The sequence below is a fragment of the Fusarium graminearum genome, chromosome 3, assembly GCF_000240135.3.
Source record: "Fusarium graminearum PH-1 chromosome 3, whole genome shotgun sequence".
NCBI classification, from domain to species: domain Eukaryota; kingdom Fungi; phylum Ascomycota; class Sordariomycetes; order Hypocreales; family Nectriaceae; genus Fusarium; species Fusarium graminearum.
Genome location: NC_026476.1, coordinates 5,379,252 through 5,399,488, shown reverse-complemented (window position 1 = coordinate 5,399,488; position 20,237 = coordinate 5,379,252). Strand labels below are relative to the sequence as shown.

The following is a 20,237-nucleotide window of genomic DNA, read 5'->3' as shown; positions in this document are numbered from 1 at the left end:
CAAGATCAGAGTTTCAGTTACCAATCAAGCACTTAAAAATGCGAGATAATCACCAAGAAAGACTTATTGTCTTGGAATTCCACTACAGAGAGTGGCTTTTGTTTAAAGGGACCACGCGGACATTATGTGATGCTGACATGTAAATCGCCAAGAACAGGCATACGTCAGCTTGGGCGTCATTGAATCCTCCATGTGGTCAACTTAAGGGTCCTTTCTCTTTGTCGTTTAAACTTTCGGAATTAAGCCATGAGCTTTGTCAGCATGTCCGTTCTTAAAGTCCATGGATGGCGGGATCCGAAACCCGGGCTTGCCGGAACACGTAGTGTATCGGGACATTTAAGCTTATTCAATCTAGTTTCAGGCAGGGTTTGTGTCATTTACTGACTGATGAAAAACGCGGGCAACGGCTTTAATAGAACGTTTTAATATTTAATAGATGAGAATGAATAAATATTGCATGTGAAATTTAGCCCGTTGAGGCTCTCTGCCTTATATGACGTACGTTACAGCGAGCGCTCTATCTGATCGTATATGGTAATTGCTCGCGCTCTTCGCTCTCCGAGCCTGACAGCCTGTTAAGCTGAACAAACATCCAGCAGGCACATACCTGCATCACTGACGAAGTGTGAGTGGCTCAGCTGCCTTGGAATATGCCGATCATGCCGAGGCTGCTTAAGGCCTTGGCTTCGCTAACTGGCCAAGACCCATGCCTACCATCTCCGTCCCTGTGTCATAGATGGGGGCCGAAACCACGAGCGTCTTATATGCACTGAAATTCCAGTACAAATCCGTTGCAGAAGGATGTGCTTTTCGCCAGGAACGGTTTATCGTAAACGGCATCTGGTCAAGTAGCTATGAGTCTCTTGAACCTTTTTCTATTACTTGTCCTACAGGTCTTTCCTCTTCTTCACGTCCAAGGTAAGTGACTCGCAACGAGATTCAGTTGACAACTCGTTTCAAGTTCAACCGTGCTGACATTACTAGCGTTGTCGAGAGCGAGGGACACAGTTGATCAGTCGGCGGTTATCGACACGCTCCGGTTCTCACAGGATCCCCACACTATCGGTGCTACTTCTTCATTCCAAGTAGGGTTCGACGTTCCCTACGAGCGACAACGTATCACTCTCAACTTGCAACCATCACGACATGTGTTGACACAGACAACAACCATCGAGCACCTCAAGCCGAACAAGAAGTATGGTCAGGTGATGGACGTGAAGGGCAGCAGCCCGTTGATATTCAAAGGCGCTGCGTTTGTAAATAACGACGATGAGCAAACACAAAGGAGAGTAGGGTGGGCTCGGATAATGGTACGATATCGGGAGGGACGACATGTACTCGAGGGTACCTTTACCAATGACGGCACTTACCACCACATTTCTCTTGATTCCAATTATAGAAGGACGCGACGACTTGAGACCAGCACACAGAGCGAAACGAAACGAAGAATGATAGTCTGGAAGGAATTGGCCGGTAGCGAGCACGATGCTATACTGCAACGGTCAGCTTCGGAGAAACCAAGCTGTGAAGCCCAGCGATTCGATTCTCAGCAACTTGTATCCGAAGAGCTTCTTCAAGACGAGGATGACAGCAAACCGAATCCTCTACCTGATCTCTCTCGCCGAGAGATTCCCGACGATTGGTTCAACCCTGCATCCCACATCGGCGACACTGACGGATGCTTTTCATCACGACGAGTTGCTCTGATCGGAATCGCCGCTGACTGCTCGTACACAGCCGAGTTTGACAGCGTAGAAGATGCTCGCGATAACATCGTTTCAATAGTCAATGCTGCATCTCAGGTGTACGAAGACACGTTCAACATTGCCTTGGCTATCAAGAACCTGACCCTGGCCGACCCTTCCTGTCCCTCGGAAGCCTCGAGCGCCACACCCTGGAACCTTCCATGCACCGAGCGCATGATTATAAACAACCGCCTGAACATCTTTACCAGATGGAGAAGCGGGTTTCGCGACGATAACGCGGTATGGTCCCTATTCACGGCTTGCAAAAAGGACACAGCAGTTGGAGTTGCCTGGATCGGCAGTCTTTGCAACAAATCTCAACAATCAACTTACAACAGAGGAAGCACTGCATCTGCAAACGTCATTGTCCACACGGCACTAGAGTGGCAGGTCTTTGCGCATGAGTTGGGTCATAACTTTGGCGCTTCTCACGACTGCACATCCACTGAATGTAGGAACGGTCGCTCTAGCTCTGACAACTGTTGTCCACTTAGTCGATCAACGTGCGATGCAGGTAACCAATACCTTATGAACCCGCATGCCAGTCGAGGAATTGAGGAGTTTTCGCCTTGTACTATTGGAACAATCTGCACTGCCATCAAGGAGGAGGACATCGACACAAGCTGTCTTGTGGATGAGGATGATATCCCCGACATCAACGATAGCCAGTGCGGCAATGGAATCGTCGAGCCTGGAGAGGCATGTGATTGCGGAAGTGATTGGCAATGCCGTTCAAATTCCTGCTGCGATCCAGACACTTGCCAACTACGAAGCGGCGCCGAATGCGATCCAGCCTCTGATGGCTGCTGCACCGATGAGTGTCGCATAGCTAGCAGTGGTAGGATATGCAGAGCAAGTACGGGAGATTGCGATCCTGAGGAGCGTTGCGATGGAAGTTCAGGTCAATGCCCCATCGACGAACAGAGCTGCGATGACCAAGATGGTCCTGATGACGACTCTGATGGAAGTTGGTTCGATAACAATCGCACAGCTGTCATTGCGACGGCGGCTTCGGTCGGTGGTTTGGCTCTTCTTTTGGTACTTTACTGCATTTTCCTGTGCGTGAAGAAAAAGAAGAGGGATAAGAGGCAAAGGGAAGCGAAACTTCGCAGTGGAAGCATTAGTGATGGGCCGAATGCACCATCATTTGATCAGACAAGAGGGGTTTCGCAGATGCCAGCTGTACCGGGTATGGTGCATAGATATGGATAGGTTGGTCTAGGGAGTTTTTGGTACTGGCATTTTGATGGATTAGACATCATGAGTATACGGTGAAATTGAATGTTTACGAATTTGTAAATTTCTTATGCTCGTGACTAGGCAAGCGCACCAGTTGTGATGTGAAGACGAGCGAACATGAAGGCGCAGTAGAACAAGCCGTCGGCATTCATTGAACTTGACCTAAACGACACATAATGCTCAATCTAACTACCGAGTTCCGGCATTGCCAAGTAACGTGTTGATCAAAACGGAACTCGGTGTTGCGAGCAGGTTGGTGAATTCAGTTAGACGCCGATATCATGCTGCACGTCGAACCCGTAGATAAACAGTGAACTTACCCATCATGGACTTGGTGCAAGGTACGGAGATACTGCGGCATTTAAATCCAGCAATCAATCGCATGATTTGCCGGCAGACATCAGGCAACTGATTAGAAGCCTGTCGCTACCCCGGGATATAACACGTTTACTAAGAGATCACCAATTTAACTTCCCCGCACGACGGCGGCAAGATGTCAAGTTTCCTGTGATAGCTGGCATTGACACCTTCTCCTGCATTCAGCCGATCTGCATTCCTACCCTGGGGTAGAATCGAGCCGGGGCGGTAAGGATGAATAAACAATCCACCATCCCGTTTGGGCTTGTTCCGTTCCACAAGTGAATGTTTTGAGTGGCGCGGTTACGTTCAAGGATCGGTCTTTAGTGGGATGGAATGATATGTGCTTGGTTTTCGTATCAGTGATTCTTAGTTGAATGTAGAGGTGTCTCTTATGGAAGCGGACTATTCTTGCCCGATATATATCATAGTGCAACCTGACAAGGTAAACTCGCATTATGTTAAGCAGTTCGAGTCATACTATTGAAGAAATGTCGGACGAATCTCCATATCAGTACTCAAGAGTGTTATAAATGATTACCAAACATTGTTTACACCTGATGAAGGCGAAAGGTGAGCTTGCCAAGATATATTCAACAAGATATAAAAGTAGCCTATCTACTCGTCAACAACTTGGTTCTTCATCCTGCCAACCATCTACCTTACTCCAACAAATACAATTCCTCTACTCTCATCAATAGCAACAATGTTCCCCACCATGAACCTCTTCGCCCTCATTCTCGCCATCCCTGCTGTTCTCGCCGCCCCCGCAACTGAGACCAGAGCAGCTGGAAAACAGGTTCTGGCCTGTGCTTGTGCCAATGCCGCAGGCCAGACTAAGCTCGACGGCTACTGCCAATACATTGCCGGCGGCCATGTCAATCTTGACGGCCAGAGCTACGTAAGTATTCAGCACCCGAGTCCTTTGCAAATACCCATTGCTAATAATTTGCAGTGCTTCCCTGGCGCTACGTGGTCAGAGTACATGGACACCCGCTTCACAGCCGACTTCTGTCCTGGCTACTACCCTGGCTTCCCTAAGCCTGTTTGCAAGACTGTTACTGTTTGCCCTACGATTGGCGACTACCAGGATATTTGCTAAGTTGGATGATATTGTATATGGGGACCAACAGTGACTGAGATGGACTAGCCATTGAATTCATTGCTTAATCCTTTAGTCTATATGTTGGGTTTCTGTTGTCTCTATGCTACCATGTAGTTATATTTTCTCACGTTATATATTTATTTCTTCAACTTGATCTCGACCTGTCCCAGTGACAGTCAACATCAATTGCGCACCATGACGTGTGGACTGCACTGAACTCTCCGTTCTAGTAGTGACGGAGATGTCACAACTTTGAGAATTATCAGCGCAGCTCATGATTGGAGCATCTAGGATCTGCAGTACCCCTTGCTTTAGTGTATCGACTATCGAAGTTAACGTTACCCATCGATATGCAGCGGGGGCAATGGCAGTGGCTGGGTGATGAAATCAACATCTATTAATTTATGCTATGGACATCGTCGCTTTGCAGTGTGTTCGTCTCTTCCAGCGATATGTGTACTATTTAAACCAATCAAGGACCAACGATATGTAATAGCTACGTTCTCAATGAAGGCACCTTGAGACAAACTGCGTGTTATCCCACTAAGGTCTCACAATTTGCGGGCATGCAATTCGGCACAGGAGGTTTTCGTGCGAGAAAGTAAGACAACAGTAGGCCACACAGCGTCATTGTAATGGCATTGTCTCTGAATGCCAAGGCAGAGTATGAAAAAATTAAAAAGCAGTTGACTGAGTTATGCAGGGTAGCCAAGGAACCTGATGGATAAATACTTCTGATTGCCACCGATCCAAAGGTGTTTTGCATTTTTATTCTCCTTCATATCTCCCTTCTTCATCATGAAGATCGCATTATCTACATGGCTCACAGTAGCCTGACTTCTCCCTTCAACCTTTGCCTTTCCACAGCTCAGTCCTGAACAGCTCGATGCATATCGCCAACACGCTGAAAGAGCACCTGAAGCTTGCCCATTCGCGCAGAAGGAGAAACGAGCTACTACATTCGATGCCAAGAAGCAACTCATCAGCGTCAGTGGTCTGCATGCCTTCCGTGCGCCCCAGGCCGGTGATGAGCGAGGTCCTTGTCCGGGTCTGAATGCTCTCGCCAATCACGGATACTTGCCTCATAATGGAGTCGCAGACATGCAGACCATTATCCAAGCCACAAACGAAGTCTACGGAATGAGCCTTGACCTTGGTGGTTTCCTGGCTGTCTATGGCACCGTAATCAATGGCAATCCACTCTCGACCAGTCCTGGCTACTCCATTGGTGGCCCCAGTCGCTTTAGCCAAAACATTCTCAACGGGGGCGGCATTCTCGGTACTCCTTCCGGCCTCAGTGGTAGCCACAACAAGTACGAGAGTGATGCCAGCTCCACTCGTGGTGATCTCTACGTGACCGGCAATAACTTTCACCTCATTCTTAGTCGCTTTGAAGAATACTGGCGCGCCATCAAACCCAACACGCCTGCTCCAAAACAATACACCGCCCTGGCGCCATTCCACTATAAACAATTCCAGGACTCGGAGAAAACCAACAGCCACTTCTTCTACTCGCCTTTCGCTGGAGTCTTGGTCTCACCTTCTGGGTATTCATTCCCTCCGCGAATGATGGCCAACCACTCAAATGAGTACCCCGAGGGATATCTCTCTCGTGAAGTCTTTACCACCTTTTTTGGTGTCAAGGGAGATAAACCTGGCAACTTCAAAGTGAACCAGGGATGGGAGCGCATTCCCGAAAACTGGTACCGCCGCCCGGTAGACGATGAGTTCTCCATCAATGACTTCCTTATTGATGTTCTCGAACACGCGGCCAAGTACCCTCGTCTCTTGAACATTGGTGGAAACACCGGCAAGGTCAATAGCTTCGCTGGTGTGGACATTGGCGACCTAACCGGTGGTGTCTTCAACACAGCTGGACTTCTCAAGCCTGACAATCTCGAGTGCTTTGCCATGCAGATAATAATGGCTGCTGCACCTGATTTTATTGGAAGCCAGTTCACTGATGTCAAGAAGGCGTTGACACCACTGAGCGATAAGCTTCGCCAGCTTCTCGCGGGCAAGACATGCCCCAAGCTCCAAAAGTATAACCATAAGCTGTTTGCCAAGTACCCTGGCTACACTGAGCCTTATGGCAGTTACGCTGGTGTTTCCAAGGGTTCACTCAAGGGTATTATTGAGACGACCAAGGGCATTCTGGGAGGACTTTGGCCAACTGGCAAGTAGATACTGGACAACGGATACATCAATAGTTGGAAGTAAGTTTTAGTGTCTTTGAAGTTGAACTTCATTTTTTCAGGCTTTCGTATTTTAGTATTAATGTTACTGTCTTTTCAACAGTCATTTTACCAGTGTTTTATTTTGATCATGCGTAGTTCGTTTAGCTGAAATTACGTAGTAGTATGGGACCAATCACCAGGGTACTCCTTTCGACGACTTTCAAGTACTCGTCTGAGTCAGTTGTATCGTAGAAACCTATCAAGACAAACAGTTTTTTGGCCAAACCGGAGACAATCTCAGCCACTAGCAGTAGATCGACAGCCTGTGATGTTGTTCTAGCTCGTCAAGTTCATAGCGCAAGGCTAGAAGTTTGACGCCAGCGGACCAGGGGAAATGAGAACCCACTCGTAGCAATGAAACAAATAATCCGAGGTTGTACGCACGGTTCGTACTGCGCCGCTAGTCCAGCAATTAATCGACAATTGTTCGGTGTGGTCGGACATTGGGTGGATTAGAGTTCAAGATTACAGGAACTGGTATGGGGATCGACGCTGGCTCTGCCCTTTATAGGTCCCTGCATGCCCCGGGATGGCGTTTCAAACCACGTTCTTCCAAAAGCCACAATGCGGTTCCCGGTGCATATCATCAGCCTTTGCGTTTTCTCGGGTCTTGGCTTAGCAGCCCCATCATACTCAGATCTTGAGAGTCGCCAGCTCATCGGTGGCCTTCTCAAAGGTGTTGACGGTACCCTAGAAACGGTCGTTGGAGGACTTCTTGGTACGCTCCGCAAGGCGATTGACAGTGGCGACAGAGATAAAACATTGGATATCCTGCACGTCCTCGAACCTGCCAAGAAGCATAAGAATGTTGAAGAAGCTTTTGCTGCCTTGGAGAAGATCTCAAAGTCCAAGCCCAAGACCATCATCGACTACAGCGCGCAATTAATTGTCAATGGCCTCATTTCTGGCAACACACTAGATCTCTTCGCTTATGCCAAGGGTCTTGTTTCTGCACAGAATGGAAGCAACAACAAGTAAGTTCCTATCTCAAAAATATTGCAGACATTTGACTAATAATCATTTAGGAACCGCAATCCTCCCAAAGAGGTCTACCCCAAAGTAGCCAACTGTGATGCTTCCTACACCACCTCTGAAGCAAAGCTCCGCGCCGCCATTCATATTCCTCCCACCTTTACATACGGCGAAAAGCCCCCCGTCATTTTGTTTCCGGGCACTGGATCTACTGGTTTCACAACCTACCGTGGTAACTTTATTCCATTACTCACAGACGTTGAATGGGCGGACCCTGTCTGGGTCAATGTTCCAGTGCTGCTGCTTGAGGACGCGCAAGTCAATGCTGAGTATGCTGCATATGCGCTCAACTACATCGCTTCCCTCACCAAACGAAACGTGTCTGTCATCGCTTGGTCGCAAGGTAATATTGACGTTCAATGGGCGCTCAAGTATTGGCCTTCGACGCGCAAAGTCACGACCGACCACGTTGCCATCAGCGCTGACTACAAGGGCACCATCTTGGCCAATATTGGTGGTGCCACCGGTTTGATCAACACACCTGCCGTCGTTCAACAAGAAGCCGGAAGCACATTCATCAACACTCTCCGCTCCAACGACGGCGACTCGGGCTACATCCCCACCACAAGTCTCTACTCTAGCCTTTTCGACGAGGTCGTTCAACCTCAAGAGGGTGCCGGCGCGTCAGCTTACCTACTTGATGCTCGCGACGTCGGCGTCACCAATGCTGAAGTCCAAAAAGTCTGCACTGGGAAGTTGGGTGGTTCATTTTACACTCATGAGAGTATGCTCGCGAACCCACTCACATTTGCGCTTGCGAAGGATGCTCTTACACATGAGGGACCTGGAACGATATCTCGACTTGACCTTGCCGACGTTTGCAATAGATCTTTGGCACCTGGTCTCGGCTTGAAGGATCTGTTGATCACCGAGAATGCGGTCGTTATCGCTGCTCTTTCTCTGGTCTTGTATCTACCCAAGCAGATAGACGAGCCTGCCATTAAGCAATACGCCCTTGAGGCAACTGGCACTTGCTAAGTAGTTTATTATTCGCTCAATTAATATGTAATCATCTAATATTTAAATTAACTATTTTTGTATTCCTCATTACTAAATCCATGGCAGTCGTGCATTTCTCCAAATCTAGAGGACAAGTGTCTAGTTTTGACCATGTCTCTCTCACGCCGACTTACTCTACCCTTCGACAAAATCATTGCAAATTTATCCCGTGTAAGCACAAAATACAGGGGCCAGAATCAGAAGAACAAAAAAGCAAAAAAGAAATGATGAATGCCTCCACACCGGATTGAACGATGGACCTTTGCATTACAAGTGCAACGCTCTACCACTGAGCTATAAAGGCTTTCCTTTTTGATATCTGCTGAGCCCCGTAACAGCGTATCTATAGTCAGGGCACATTTCTTTCTCATCAATCTGTATCAATACCGTCGTTTCATAACCAGAGACTACTGGTATCCTGTCGAATAGACACATCGGATACAATAATGCTGACCAGACTCTAGATAGTGTATTAGATACTTACCTCAATACACTTAACACAAGAGAATGTCTTATTGGTCTTATACACCACTTCTTATGCACTGTATATACAATGTCCCTCCTCTCGAGATACGTAAGGGAAAGGTTACAGGTTGGAATTCCTGTTCAATTGTCGTCCAGGAACAACACAAAACAAAACAGCAAGATTCTCTTTCCAATTGTATACTGTTTAAGCAGACAGAAGCAAGGTACTCACACCGACTGGACTTATATCACTCTGGACAGGACTAACAATGTCAAACTACTAACTCAGTAAGAATAGCCAAGCCATTCATAGGAAGAACAGACAAAAAGAAACAGGTGAGGACCGAGCGTGGATCGAACACGCGACCTAGGGATCTGCAATCCCTCGCTCGTACCACTGAGCTATCGATCCTTGTAGTTCTTGGGAGTGGCGGTGTCTCATAGGGTCTATACCCATGGAGTTGAACTGTCTGGAGATCTGAATCGTGTGTACTGTGAACAAATATGCTGTATAATACTGGCTTGTGGGCATCACTATCTAAGAGGGTCATCCTCATTCAGAACGCTTCAGTATCATTGGCATGCAAGCACGAGCAACAGCAGAGTGGGGGTATTCAAGAAGAAATTCTATTAAATCAAGTACGCTAACATCTATAATGGAAATAAGACAAAGGGGCCACTTTTAGACCTCAATGTCAACCTCATACCCAGCACCCTCGCTCTCCTGGCCCTTGATAATCTCATGCGCAATCTTCTCAGCCAACCCATAAACAGTTCCCATGGGATGACCAGGGATAAGCACGGGGAAGGAAGAAGCATCGACAACACGAAGACCCTGGACACCATAGACTCTAGCCTTGGAATCAAGGACGGCCATCTTGTCCTCCTTCTTGCCCATCTTGCAAGTGCAGGCGGCATGCCAAACAGTCATGAGAGTATCACGAAGAACAGCAAGAATCTGCTCATCAGACTCGTGCTCCTCACCGGGGTAGACTTCCTTGAGAACAGTATCCTTCAAGGGGCCCGACTTGGCGACTTCGCGGAGACGACGGAACAGAGCGATGGCGACTTCTTGATCACCCTTGTCACCGAGGAAGTTGGGGTTGATGAGAGGCGCATCGGAAGTAGAGTTGGACTGGAGAGTGATGTTGCCTCGAGAAAGGGGAGCGACGAGAGCACCGTTGATGCTGGTGTACTTCTTGCCGTCGGTGGGTTGCTGAAGAATGGGGAATGACCAATCTTCGGAGTAGACGTTAAGAGGGATGAATTCGACCTCGGGCCAGTCTTCAGGGAAAGCCTCAAGATCCTTGAGAGTCGAGTTGGAGAACTTGGATCTGTACTTCTCAGGAACCTTTTCCCATCCAAGAAGCTCGACTTGGTTGGATGTCAATGGGCCAGCTTGCTGCTGGATGTAGGCATCGAGAGCACCTTGGAAGACAGCGGGATCGTTGATAGCCACGCTAAGAGTGTCCTCGAGACCCTGAACCTCGAAAGAAGGTCCAAAAAGGATGTGATCCCACAGGTTCTGTCCAACACCAGGAAGGTCCGCAACAACAGGAATGTCGAAAGCCTCCAAGTGCTCCTTGGGGCCAACACCAGATACCATCAAGATCTGAGGAGACTGGAAAGTTCCGCCGCTAACGATGACCTCCTTGCGAGCCTTGAGGGTGTAGTCCATACCGATGGAAGAGACCTCAACACCAGTCGCCTTCTTCTTATCGTCAAAAAGTACCTTCTTGGCCAGACTTTGAGTGTAAACCTTGAGAGTCTTGAGATTCTCATCCCGAGCAGCCTTGACAAAGTCATCAGATGCACTTCGAGTAACAGTCTTGGGTCGGACGGCGGTGGTTGTGTAAGAGTATCCGAGCAGGCTTCCACTGCTGAAGCCATCAATGCTCTTGAGTCCGAGTGAGTTGAGACCCTTGGCTACAAGGGCAGCCCATGAAGGAACATAGTTAGCGTAACTGATTTGGACGGGGCCTCCCTCGGATGAGAAAGCGGATGCGTCGTAGTCGGTCTCGATAGAGGCGCCTCGCTTGGTGTTATCGGGAGGTGTGAATGTGGCGGTCTTCTGGAAGTGAGGCAGCATTTGATCCCATCTAATTTATTGTTAGAAAGGTTCTTCGGATGATTTGAGAGTGTCGACTTACTGGTAGCTGTCGTCGCCGACCTCCTCGGCCCACTTGGCCATAGTACCGTTAGTGGGTCGGTGGTAGACCAGAAAGTTGAGCTGAGATGAGCCACCCAGAACCTTTCCGCGAGCGTAGTGAATCTCGCGATCATCAGCAGATGTCTGTGGTGTAGTAGTGAATCTCCAATCCCTCAAAGGGTTAGAGTCCAGAAGACTGGAACCGCTACCAGCTGTCACTCCACCAGGTGCTGTAGCAAGGATTGGCTTGGCAATCTCGAGAAAGCCTCCAGCTTCGACGATAGCGACGCTGAACCCAGCTTTCGCCAATCGGTAACCAATGGTGTTTCCCGCAGTGCCTCCTCCTACGACGACGTAGTCGTAGGTAGCATCGACACCTGGGATGCCTCCCAATTCACCGAGCTTTCCAACCTTGAGTCCATCGCCAGCATAAGCGGACTGGATGACATGTTGTAGTGGATCAAGCAGGGTGCTGATGAAGGGACTCTCGGGAGCGGCGGTGACACATGTCGAAAGGCTGATAGCCAAGGATAAGGCTGAAGTGCAGCGCATGGTGGGCGATTAAAACGAATGAATGTGTTAAAGAGAGTGTCACAAAAGAGTGTGTGGATGGTAACAAACAGAAGTGGCGACATCTGTTCTTATATACTCAATCTACAACGGCAGCAGCTTGTCAAAGAGGTGTCAAGTGTATCCCTTGCAATTCAATCGTGCACGGTAGCTCCGCAAAGGTTACAGAACTATCAGAGTCTCACTTGAACGTGCGGTGGGTCGGCAATGCCGGGCATTACTACCGTGCTTTGCATTAATGAATTGGCTGCAACCTGTTGGTTGAACAGGTTCATGACTCGAGCACGATCCATGTCTTTTACCACAGGCAGATATTAAATGTCTCGGGGTTCTAGGGTGGGAGCAGGGATCAACGGCCAATGCGATGCCTACAGTCATGATCTTGAACAGGGCTGAGGAACTTGCTCAGAATTGATTATCTGCCGATCTTGAGTTCGGACGATCGGAAAAAGAACAATTCTATCTTGGCGTCAATCGTTGGGTATGATTGTTATCATGATTGCTGTGTACACTTCTCTTCACGGAACTCTCTCGAAAACCATTCACACCTTGGCGGATGTTGGTCCAACAGCCATGGATAGGTTCATCCCGAACGGGTCTACGGATAGAGGGGAAACCGTAGCGAGTACAACAAGACAGCACTAGAAACAGCCAAGGCATTTCTGTCTGGACACTAGCCCAGCCGTCCACAGGCGAGTCTCGCCGTCTTCCTCAGCTGCATCTGCCGACCTCGCTTCCCTGGGACAGGGATCAAATGTCGCCAACTGCGCAAGAATCCGCTGGTCCCCAGGGATCGTCGCACGTAAGACAGTAATTAATACTACCAGTACCAGGGCCAATGCACAGACTGTCGGATTAACCATACTCATCAACCGTATATCCGCATATACTCCCCTGTAAAATCACTCGACTCCAGTAAAGAAAGTTACGGCTTCGCTCGCTTTTCGGTTAATCTTTGCGTGTTTAAATCCCTCGATATCAGGGTCTATAGCATGAATCAAGACTGAAGAGTGACCCCCCACCCTTACGCTAATTTTAGTCAGTTGATCCGGGTCGGCTAGGACATGCCCGCGTCGCAGATCCCTTCCTTGTTAAAGATGCTAAACATGGGCTAGCCCAGAAGGGTCTTCCGCGTGGGAGCAGCCAAGAATCCAGTTTCACTTTTCACCTCGCAACTTGTTTGCGAAAGACAGTTGTTGGTGTCAATAATTGACGCATTGTCTGAGCCTCAACTCACCGCTGAGCCAGCTTCACAATCTGTGGGGATGGTAGAATCTCAGCTGATACTGGCTATAACGGAGATTTTAAGGTTATATATTACCCGAGGGTGGATCACGCTTAAAAATGTTAGAGTTGGGCAAACTGAGGTGGTTGCTCACTGTTCAGAACTTCTTTTGTTCTAATCAAATGGTTCGATTGATCTAGAAAATGGGACGCAATTCCCGACAAATGCAACTTGACAGGTGCAGCTATCTGGCAAGAACGATAGCTACCGCTCTTAAGGCGATATATTTAGCAGCACTACCTAACAACTCTTCATAATTGTAATGCCTGTCAATATTTTGACCCGGTATTTCCGCATAACATACGACACCGGCTGAAGCATACCGATTTCGTCCATCTCATCTCTTTGCAAACTCTAAATTGTCCATTCATTGCAACGTTCCTTCGAATGTCAGCCGATTAACCGGTGTTATTGGTCCCTTTTGGCCCCCATCCTCATGGAGCTACCGCTCTGAATATTTCCTCGGTGGGCATCAGATTGAACCCTTATCGATACTGCAGACCCAAGCGCCACGGGATCTAAGATCTTTTGAACGTTGCCGTTCATGATATGGCACATCCAAACCAGCAGCAGAAATCTTGCTGATCTTCAGTGACTGGATCACAACCTGTTTATTCACAGTCGACCTGGCAGTGGTATTGACTAGCTTTGCGCCGTCATTTACTGTAGCAAAGATTTCCATGTCGATTTCTATGTTAGCGCGGTCAAATATCTATGGATAGTCATGAAGTTGACGATGTTGAGAAGCGCACCGCAAGATGAGCGGCAGTGGTCTGGGTCTCTCCTTCGACTTCTTATGGCTTTTTATAATGTCCCAGTAGCTTCTTCATTCACAGAACCTGCTGTGATCTTCAGCGGCGGTCTTGCTTATATCGCTTAAACCTGCGATACTTTCGATGTGGTCCCAATGATCAAAGAAACTTCTGGAAACGACTTCGTGCATATTAAGTAATTGTTCGGGTTACAGATGCGCGCGCTCTTTTGTGTCAGTCATAACTCGTTGGAAACTCATATATGTATCTTAAATTGCTCCTTCACTAGGAACTATATCTTTTGTGTGGCCTTCATCGTAATATGAACCACTCATGCTCCTGTTCCTTAACAAAAGGCATTGCCGGCGCTGATCTGTCACAGGAACATGACAATTAAAAAATGTCTATGCTATTTTCCGCCAAAATAAAGAGCGATACAACAACCGCAGTCCGACGATACTACCAACCAAAGATTTCAACGAAATGCTCGAATACGAGAATGACAGCGGCACCAGATACCCAGACGTCTCAATAATTGAGAGAGTCTAGGTTCGAGCGAAATCATTCACATCACGACCTGTTAGACAATGAAAGATAAGACCAAGATCGCCAAGTCGCCGATACCTAGGCCAAGACCAATGCAGAAAACGGGATTTGGATGATTTGCGTCCGCAATCCTCAAATCTGCCATGCCAAGTTAGAGAGCGCCTTGCACAGAGCGATTCGTCTTACTACAGAGCCTGGGCGTCATGAAAATGAGCCAGTAAACTGATAGAAACGCAGGTCGCTCATCCATGCATGAGGCACAGTTGCAGGATCCATATTATCATGGGGAATACGGGGCTTGGCAGGAACAGTCTCGACTATCAGCATGCGTGAGCTCGAGATACGCGATGGGCGATCAGACCTTGAAGTAATCCGCTATTGGCTCTAGATTTGCTTTTAGTTGATAACACATTGGCAATATGCATACACACGGCCCATCATGGTGACCTGTTATTGCCCACGAGATTGATTTACGTCATGCAACATGCGTAGTCAGATTTCCCAACTTCTCATCCCTGCTCCCCGCAAGCTACGAGCAGATCAAGTGTGCTTATCATGCATCCGCACATATGATATCCTTGTCTATACGAGATATCTTGCTAAGAGCGGTGATCGTGTTGGTTGCATACCCCAGCCTTGAATCTGCGGTGGTCACCAATGTTTACGGTGACTTTGGGCTCATAAGACCAATAAGCCATCACCACGAGATCTTACCTACATAGACTATTGACCGACCTGCATTTCCCGTCTTATCAACACTTCTAAGATGATGTCAAATTTCCGATGAGAGTGTTTCTTGGCGGCGCTATTTAAGGTGATGACTGACCTCCCGTATTCGACGCCACTTTCTGCGGTTGGTTATTTGTTTCAATAGCCTATGTATGCACTTTGTTATTCTTAATCTGATTCGCCATGTTGTCTACACTTCGGAGATTTTTCGCCATGGTAGTGATGCTTATGGCATTCTCAGCCACTGCACTTCCCAACATCAGAGTGTTGCCGTTGGGTGATTCCATTACTAAAGGAACAGGCTCAACGGGCTTGGTCGGGTATCGTTTACCGTTGCGACAAAAGATTCTTGCGCAAGGCGTCAAAGTCAATATGGTGGGAACCTTGAAAAACGGCAACATGGTAGATGGACATCACGAAGGACACAGCGGCAAACTTCTATCCGACATCAACGGTTACTGGCAAGTCCCTATGAAGGCTCGACCCAACGTTGTCCTCATCCACGCCGGCACCAACAACATGGACCGAGGAATCGACCTTGATATTGCCGCAGACATCATGGCTGATATCGTCGACGGCATCTTCAAGATCGCTTCGGATGTCACCATTCTACTTGCACCAGTCATCTGGGCCAATGTTCCAACGATGCAAGCCAACACAGACAAGTTCAACGTCAAAGTTCGATCACTCATTGCGGCGCGACAAAAATCCGGCAAAAAGATTTTGGAGGTGCCGATTGATATTAAAAAGGCTGATCTTGGTGACTCAAAACACCCTAACGATGCTGGTTATGAAAAGATGGCGAATGCGTGGCTGAAGGCGATTCTTGAAGCTGATAAGAAGGGATGGTTGAAGACGCCTGTCAAGATGAGCGAGAGTGATGCTCCAGGAACTGGGCTGGGTGCATAAAGACAAGATGGTGGATGTTTCTTTAATCTACTGATATACCCTACTTCCGATATCGAAATGGTTAATTGAGAGTGATTTTAACCCCGCTCTTCAACTCATGCAAGTAACCATTTGTGTCTTGCAATTGTTCATCGGTTGATGCGAGTTGCTCACAAGACTAACCACATACATCCCTGTACCACAGCCACCAAGCCACTCACTTACTGTGCCTTACACCACCACAACAGGCGGAGTTGCACTGTAACTTGGTGGCGGGCGGAGCGGAGCAGGAAACTTCCGGAGTTAGTGCAGGGCAATAAAGTCCGATTTTCTAACGCCGATAACGATCAGCTTCAATTGAATAAAGAGACGAGTCTTCACCCAACCACCCCCAATCAATTCAACTCCATCACAAACATCACATCACATCACAATCATGGCTTCAAAATCTCTAGTCGTTGGCGGTACAGGCGGTATCGGCTACGCCATCGCCTGTCACATCGCCGCCAACACTCCCTCATCAACCGTCATCATCAGCGGTCGCAATGAGCCAAAGAACATTCCCCACTCCAACATGCAGTTCCGAGCGCTCGATGCTTCGTCTATGCGCGCCATCAAAAAATACACAGATGAGGTCAAGGCGACGCAGGATCGCTTCGGTACTCTTGTCCTCACCCAGGGTATTCTCACCACCGCTGGAAGAACCGAGACGTCCGAAGGCATTGATCGCAAGATGGCGCTTCACTACTACGGACGCCAATTGCTTATCAGAGAGCTCATGCCAGCTCTCACAGAAGATGCCAAGGTCTTGATCGTCTTGGACAGCGTTCGTGGAGGTCCGGATAAATTGAACTGGGAAGATTTGGATCTCAAGACCAACTTTACTATATCGAGTGCTGCTGCTCATTGTTTATCGATGACTGACGCCATGATTCAACGGTATGGCGCCGAGCAAAAGGCTGCGGGTAACAAACGACACTTTATCCACGCTACTCCCGGTGTCGTCAACACCAACATTGCTTCATCACTTCCTTGGTATTTGCGTGGTCCGGCTTCAGCTGCTGCGTCTCTCTTTGGTGTGTCGCCTGATACCTGCGCAGAGCACATGGTCAAGGGGATTGAGAATGCAGCGGCCTCTGGTGAGAAGGCTGGTACACATTATGAATTCATCACCGAGAAGGGTGTCGTGTTTGAAAAGGCAGCGTGGAATGAGGAGCAGGTTCAGAAGGTCAATGATCACACCTGGGGTATTGTCGACGGTGCATTGAAGGCTTGATGTGCAAGGTAGAAATTGATATTGGGGGGTAATGGTAATGGTAATGAACGGTTTCTTTTGTATAATGATATTGGTTAAAAAGGCAGAATGAATAATTTGTGTCCTGGCTTGGAAGACACGGGCATAGTTACAAGGCATAGTGAGGAATTCAAGGTTATGTCTGATTGACAAAAAGAAACCAATGCGTTATTGGAACAGGTTGTTTTGCCTCAACACGGGATCGAACCGTGGACCTTGTCATTACTAGTGACACGCTCTACCACTGAGCCATTAAGGCGATCCGTTATTGGATGAAAGAATGATCCGCAAATGGATACTATGATTGCTAGCAATCATTGCGTTACTGATAAAAACTCAACTCTGCTGTCATCCTTTCCAAGGAAGTCAGTAACTCTATCATCAAATACTGCCAGTAGACCAGAGCTGGAATTATCTTGGTGAAATTACTTTCTCGAAGATTCTGATATATGAATTTCTGGGGCGTTACCATTTGACACTCACAGACATACAAAATCACAGGTTAAATACTCAAGTTTAGCAGTAAACACTGCAAGCAGGACATACCCTCGCAACACAATTGGATTGTCTATAAATTCAAATGCTCTTGGACTTGTAAATTAATGTTTACCTCGTCAAAACAGCCAAAAGATATATAATGACCTTGTTAATGGTTTGATTCAAGTGTAACTACCGATACAATCACAACAATAGGGTAGCCAGAGAACAAAAAACGGAGGCTCCGCGGATATCAACGCGCTTTGACGCGTCAAAACGCGACGCAAACCAGGGTACATAAACCCTACTTTTTAGGTGTATGTCGTTTGAGAAACGCCAAAAGTACTAAGACACGGCCAGTCTGTTCAGTCAGTAGGTTTCCTGCCGTCACAGATTCACAAAACTCACCAAACGTCGTTCGCTGCTTGTTGATCTTGGTGACATCAACTCGTTGCCCAATTGACAGTGACTTGCTTGTATCATCACCGTAGCAGAATCCGTACCGTCCGAAGACAGGACTGTATTTCGCGCCCTTGTCGACTCTTCGGTCTTTGTTCAGTTTCTTCCACACCAAACCTCGTTCGTCAGTCGCTGTCTTTCCCGTTTCATAATCGACAGTGATACTTTGGCATCGGAAGCAGTTCGCTGTTAAAGCCATTCGCACCCCACTAGAAAATGATAGCTCTCCCCAGTAATCCTCAGCAAATGGTGCAGATGCGCCGCGAACGACGATGTTGGGTCGGAACTTGGTGATGTCCATTGAGTAGCCTTCTGACAGGCGCGACGATAACTCATTATTAGACTCTTCAGTTACGACCAGGTAATGAGCAATGTCATTAAAAGCAAGTCTCTCGGGTTCGTGTGCCAGGAACGGAATACTGTTTTTCATCCGTTGAGTAAATGAACTCTTTTGTAATGCGTCAGAGCTATGAGGAGCCACCGATCCATGGACAGCCCTTGATCCATCGCCGATATAGACTAATCGAACTTCGTGGCCAATGCGGTCTGAGAACCATCCTGCCAGGTTGTCTCCCATGTCGTAAGCTTTGGTATTGCTCGCATGAAGACTGGCTTCAATTATCGGGCGACCCTCAAGAGACGGTTTCAGAGGAAAATGAATGATGTCTTCATTATTGTTCGTGTTCCATTTGATGGCGACTTCGCTCTTGTCGTAATCAATCGAAGCCTGGAAGAGCGCAAGCTTGAGTTCATATCCAATGAGTAGTGTCGCATAGTTGATATTCGAGTCGGCATCCCTGCGAACCTTTTGGAGACAAAAGGTTCTGTCGCCCTCGAACCCGAAAGGACCGAGACGTGCTTTATCTAGAGCACATCCCCTTATCCCCTTCACTGGATATACATAGAGCTTCAGAAGATGTCAGTTAGGTTTTCATGCCGCACGAGGACGTTTACCTGAGTGACTTCCAAACCGGTCTCTTGTCCCGTTTTGCCCCGCAGCAACAACGGAACAGACGTGGCAAGGACAAGGCCCAAGATGAGTGACCATAAGATGACTTGGTCCATGGTTGTTTAGTCTGAGTGTCGCAGTGTCAGGAAAAGCAACTTCAAAGTCATTTCCCCACAACACATACATATACCGAGCCGTCCGGCAAGTTTTAACAAAATGAGTATCAAGTCCCGAGGGATGTTTGGGTCATCGGAAGCTAATCCCTAATAGGCAAATTGATGGGCCTTTGGAGTCGGTGCGCTGATGAGGGGGGAGAATTGAGATAACAGATTTTGTGGGCTCAAAAGAGACCAAAAGATTGGTTCGCGTATGATTGAAAAGACGATAGACAATATCAAGTCGAGAGACATCTAGACTCATAGTTAGACGATGATGGTAGTTGCCGCGGATATGGTTCTTGTAGTACCTAGGTGATTGTATGCTTGACCAAGCGACCGCGACATTCTGCATCAAACCCTGTGCGACAATATGAAAGCTCCTCTCTTCCCTGGTAACGTGCATGAACTTCACAAGTCTTCCAATCGATTGCTCAAAGGCAGTTGCCGCGTTACAAGCAAACTTGATGTCAACTACGGCAAAGAGTCTTCATCAAACAACCGCGTAATTGGTTTAGTGGTAAAATTCTCCGTTGCCATCCAGCAATCATCGGGGAGCCCTGGGTTCGATTCCCAGATTACGCAAAATCACCGAAGCGAGCTTCGAATTATCTTTTTGCTTGTTTTGGCATGTTCTGAGGTTGTTCAGCGCTGGTGGTTGACGAAAGCTGTGGGCGGTTGGAAGTTGACCACAAGCACCACCACGTATAGAAATTGGAAAGTACTGATAAAATTGAATAGACTTGGCATAATATCATCTAGTGGATTAATGATAGAACCGTAGAGATATGTTGTGGTTGGGAAA

General features: G+C 47.8%; 8 protein-coding genes and 4 non-coding genes across 12 annotated transcripts; 7 read left to right on the top strand and 5 right to left on the bottom strand.

Annotated features, from left to right (window-relative positions):
• Positions 1-261: 261 nt before the first annotated feature.
• FGSG_11224 (uncharacterized protein) lies at positions 262-3,035 on the top strand (the record flags this gene model as incomplete). Its single annotated transcript, XM_011326809.1, has 6 exons — positions 262-324; positions 356-366; positions 471-498; positions 600-625; positions 894-918; positions 1,050-3,035. 6 exons carry the CDS (start codon positions 262-264, stop codon positions 2,955-2,957), a joined length of 2,061 nt encoding a protein of 686 aa, XP_011325111.1. The 3' UTR covers positions 2,958-3,035.
• Positions 3,036-4,047: 1,012 nt separating this feature from the next.
• On the top strand, positions 4,048-4,443 carry FGSG_11225 (uncharacterized protein; the record flags this gene model as incomplete). The annotated part of the gene is made up of 2 exons (XM_011326808.1): positions 4,048-4,242; positions 4,297-4,443. 2 exons carry the CDS (start codon positions 4,048-4,050, stop codon positions 4,441-4,443), a joined length of 342 nt encoding a protein of 113 aa, XP_011325110.1.
• A 1,104-nt stretch (positions 4,444-5,547) lies between these two features.
• Positions 5,548-6,630, top strand: FGSG_11226 (uncharacterized protein; the record flags this gene model as incomplete). Its single annotated transcript, XM_011326807.1, has 1 exon — positions 5,548-6,630. One exon carries the CDS (start codon positions 5,548-5,550, stop codon positions 6,628-6,630), a length of 1,083 nt encoding a protein of 360 aa, XP_011325109.1.
• Positions 6,631-7,247: 617 nt separating this feature from the next.
• FGSG_11227 (uncharacterized protein) lies at positions 7,248-8,693 on the top strand (the record flags this gene model as incomplete). The annotated part of the gene is made up of 2 exons (XM_011326806.1): positions 7,248-7,657; positions 7,709-8,693. 2 exons carry the CDS (start codon positions 7,248-7,250, stop codon positions 8,691-8,693), a joined length of 1,395 nt encoding a protein of 464 aa, XP_011325108.1.
• Positions 8,694-8,946: 253 nt separating this feature from the next.
• On the bottom strand, positions 8,947-9,018 carry FGSG_20758. Its single transcript has one exon. It is a non-coding gene; the product is annotated as a tRNA-Thr (tRNA).
• A 500-nt stretch (positions 9,019-9,518) lies between these two features.
• FGSG_20757 lies at positions 9,519-9,591 on the bottom strand. The gene has a single exon. It is a non-coding gene; the product is annotated as a tRNA-Cys (tRNA).
• A 270-nt stretch (positions 9,592-9,861) lies between these two features.
• FGSG_11228 (uncharacterized protein) lies at positions 9,862-11,915 on the bottom strand (the record flags this gene model as incomplete). The annotated part of the gene is made up of 2 exons (XM_011326805.1): positions 11,330-11,915; positions 9,862-11,278 (listed from the first exon to the last, which is right to left on the bottom strand). Exons 1-2 carry the CDS (start codon positions 11,878-11,880, stop codon positions 9,862-9,864), a joined length of 1,968 nt encoding a protein of 655 aa, XP_011325107.1. The 5' UTR covers positions 11,881-11,915.
• Positions 11,916-15,364: 3,449 nt separating this feature from the next.
• On the top strand, positions 15,365-16,119 carry FGSG_11229 (uncharacterized protein; the record flags this gene model as incomplete). The annotated part of the gene is made up of 1 exon (XM_011326804.1): positions 15,365-16,119. The coding sequence occupies exon 1, from the start codon at positions 15,394-15,396 to the stop codon at positions 16,117-16,119; it is 726 nt and encodes a 241-aa protein (XP_011325106.1). The 5' UTR covers positions 15,365-15,393.
• Positions 16,120-16,495: 376 nt separating this feature from the next.
• On the top strand, positions 16,496-17,387 carry FGSG_11230 (uncharacterized protein). Its single transcript, XM_011326803.1, has one exon. It carries the CDS (start codon positions 16,535-16,537, stop codon positions 17,372-17,374), a length of 840 nt encoding a protein of 279 aa, XP_011325105.1. The 5' UTR covers positions 16,496-16,534; the 3' UTR covers positions 17,375-17,387.
• A 192-nt stretch (positions 17,388-17,579) lies between these two features.
• Positions 17,580-17,651, bottom strand: FGSG_20756. Its single transcript has one exon. It is a non-coding gene; the product is annotated as a tRNA-Thr (tRNA).
• Positions 17,652-18,180: 529 nt separating this feature from the next.
• Positions 18,181-19,393, bottom strand: FGSG_11231 (uncharacterized protein; the record flags this gene model as incomplete). Its single annotated transcript, XM_011326802.1, has 3 exons — positions 18,181-18,230; positions 18,278-19,235; positions 19,283-19,393. The coding sequence occupies 3 exons, from the start codon at positions 19,391-19,393 to the stop codon at positions 18,181-18,183; spliced, it is 1,119 nt and encodes a 372-aa protein (XP_011325104.1).
• A 542-nt stretch (positions 19,394-19,935) lies between these two features.
• FGSG_20755 lies at positions 19,936-20,017 on the top strand. Its single transcript has one exon. It is a non-coding gene; the product is annotated as a tRNA-Gly (tRNA).
• Positions 20,018-20,237: the final 220 nt, after the last annotated feature.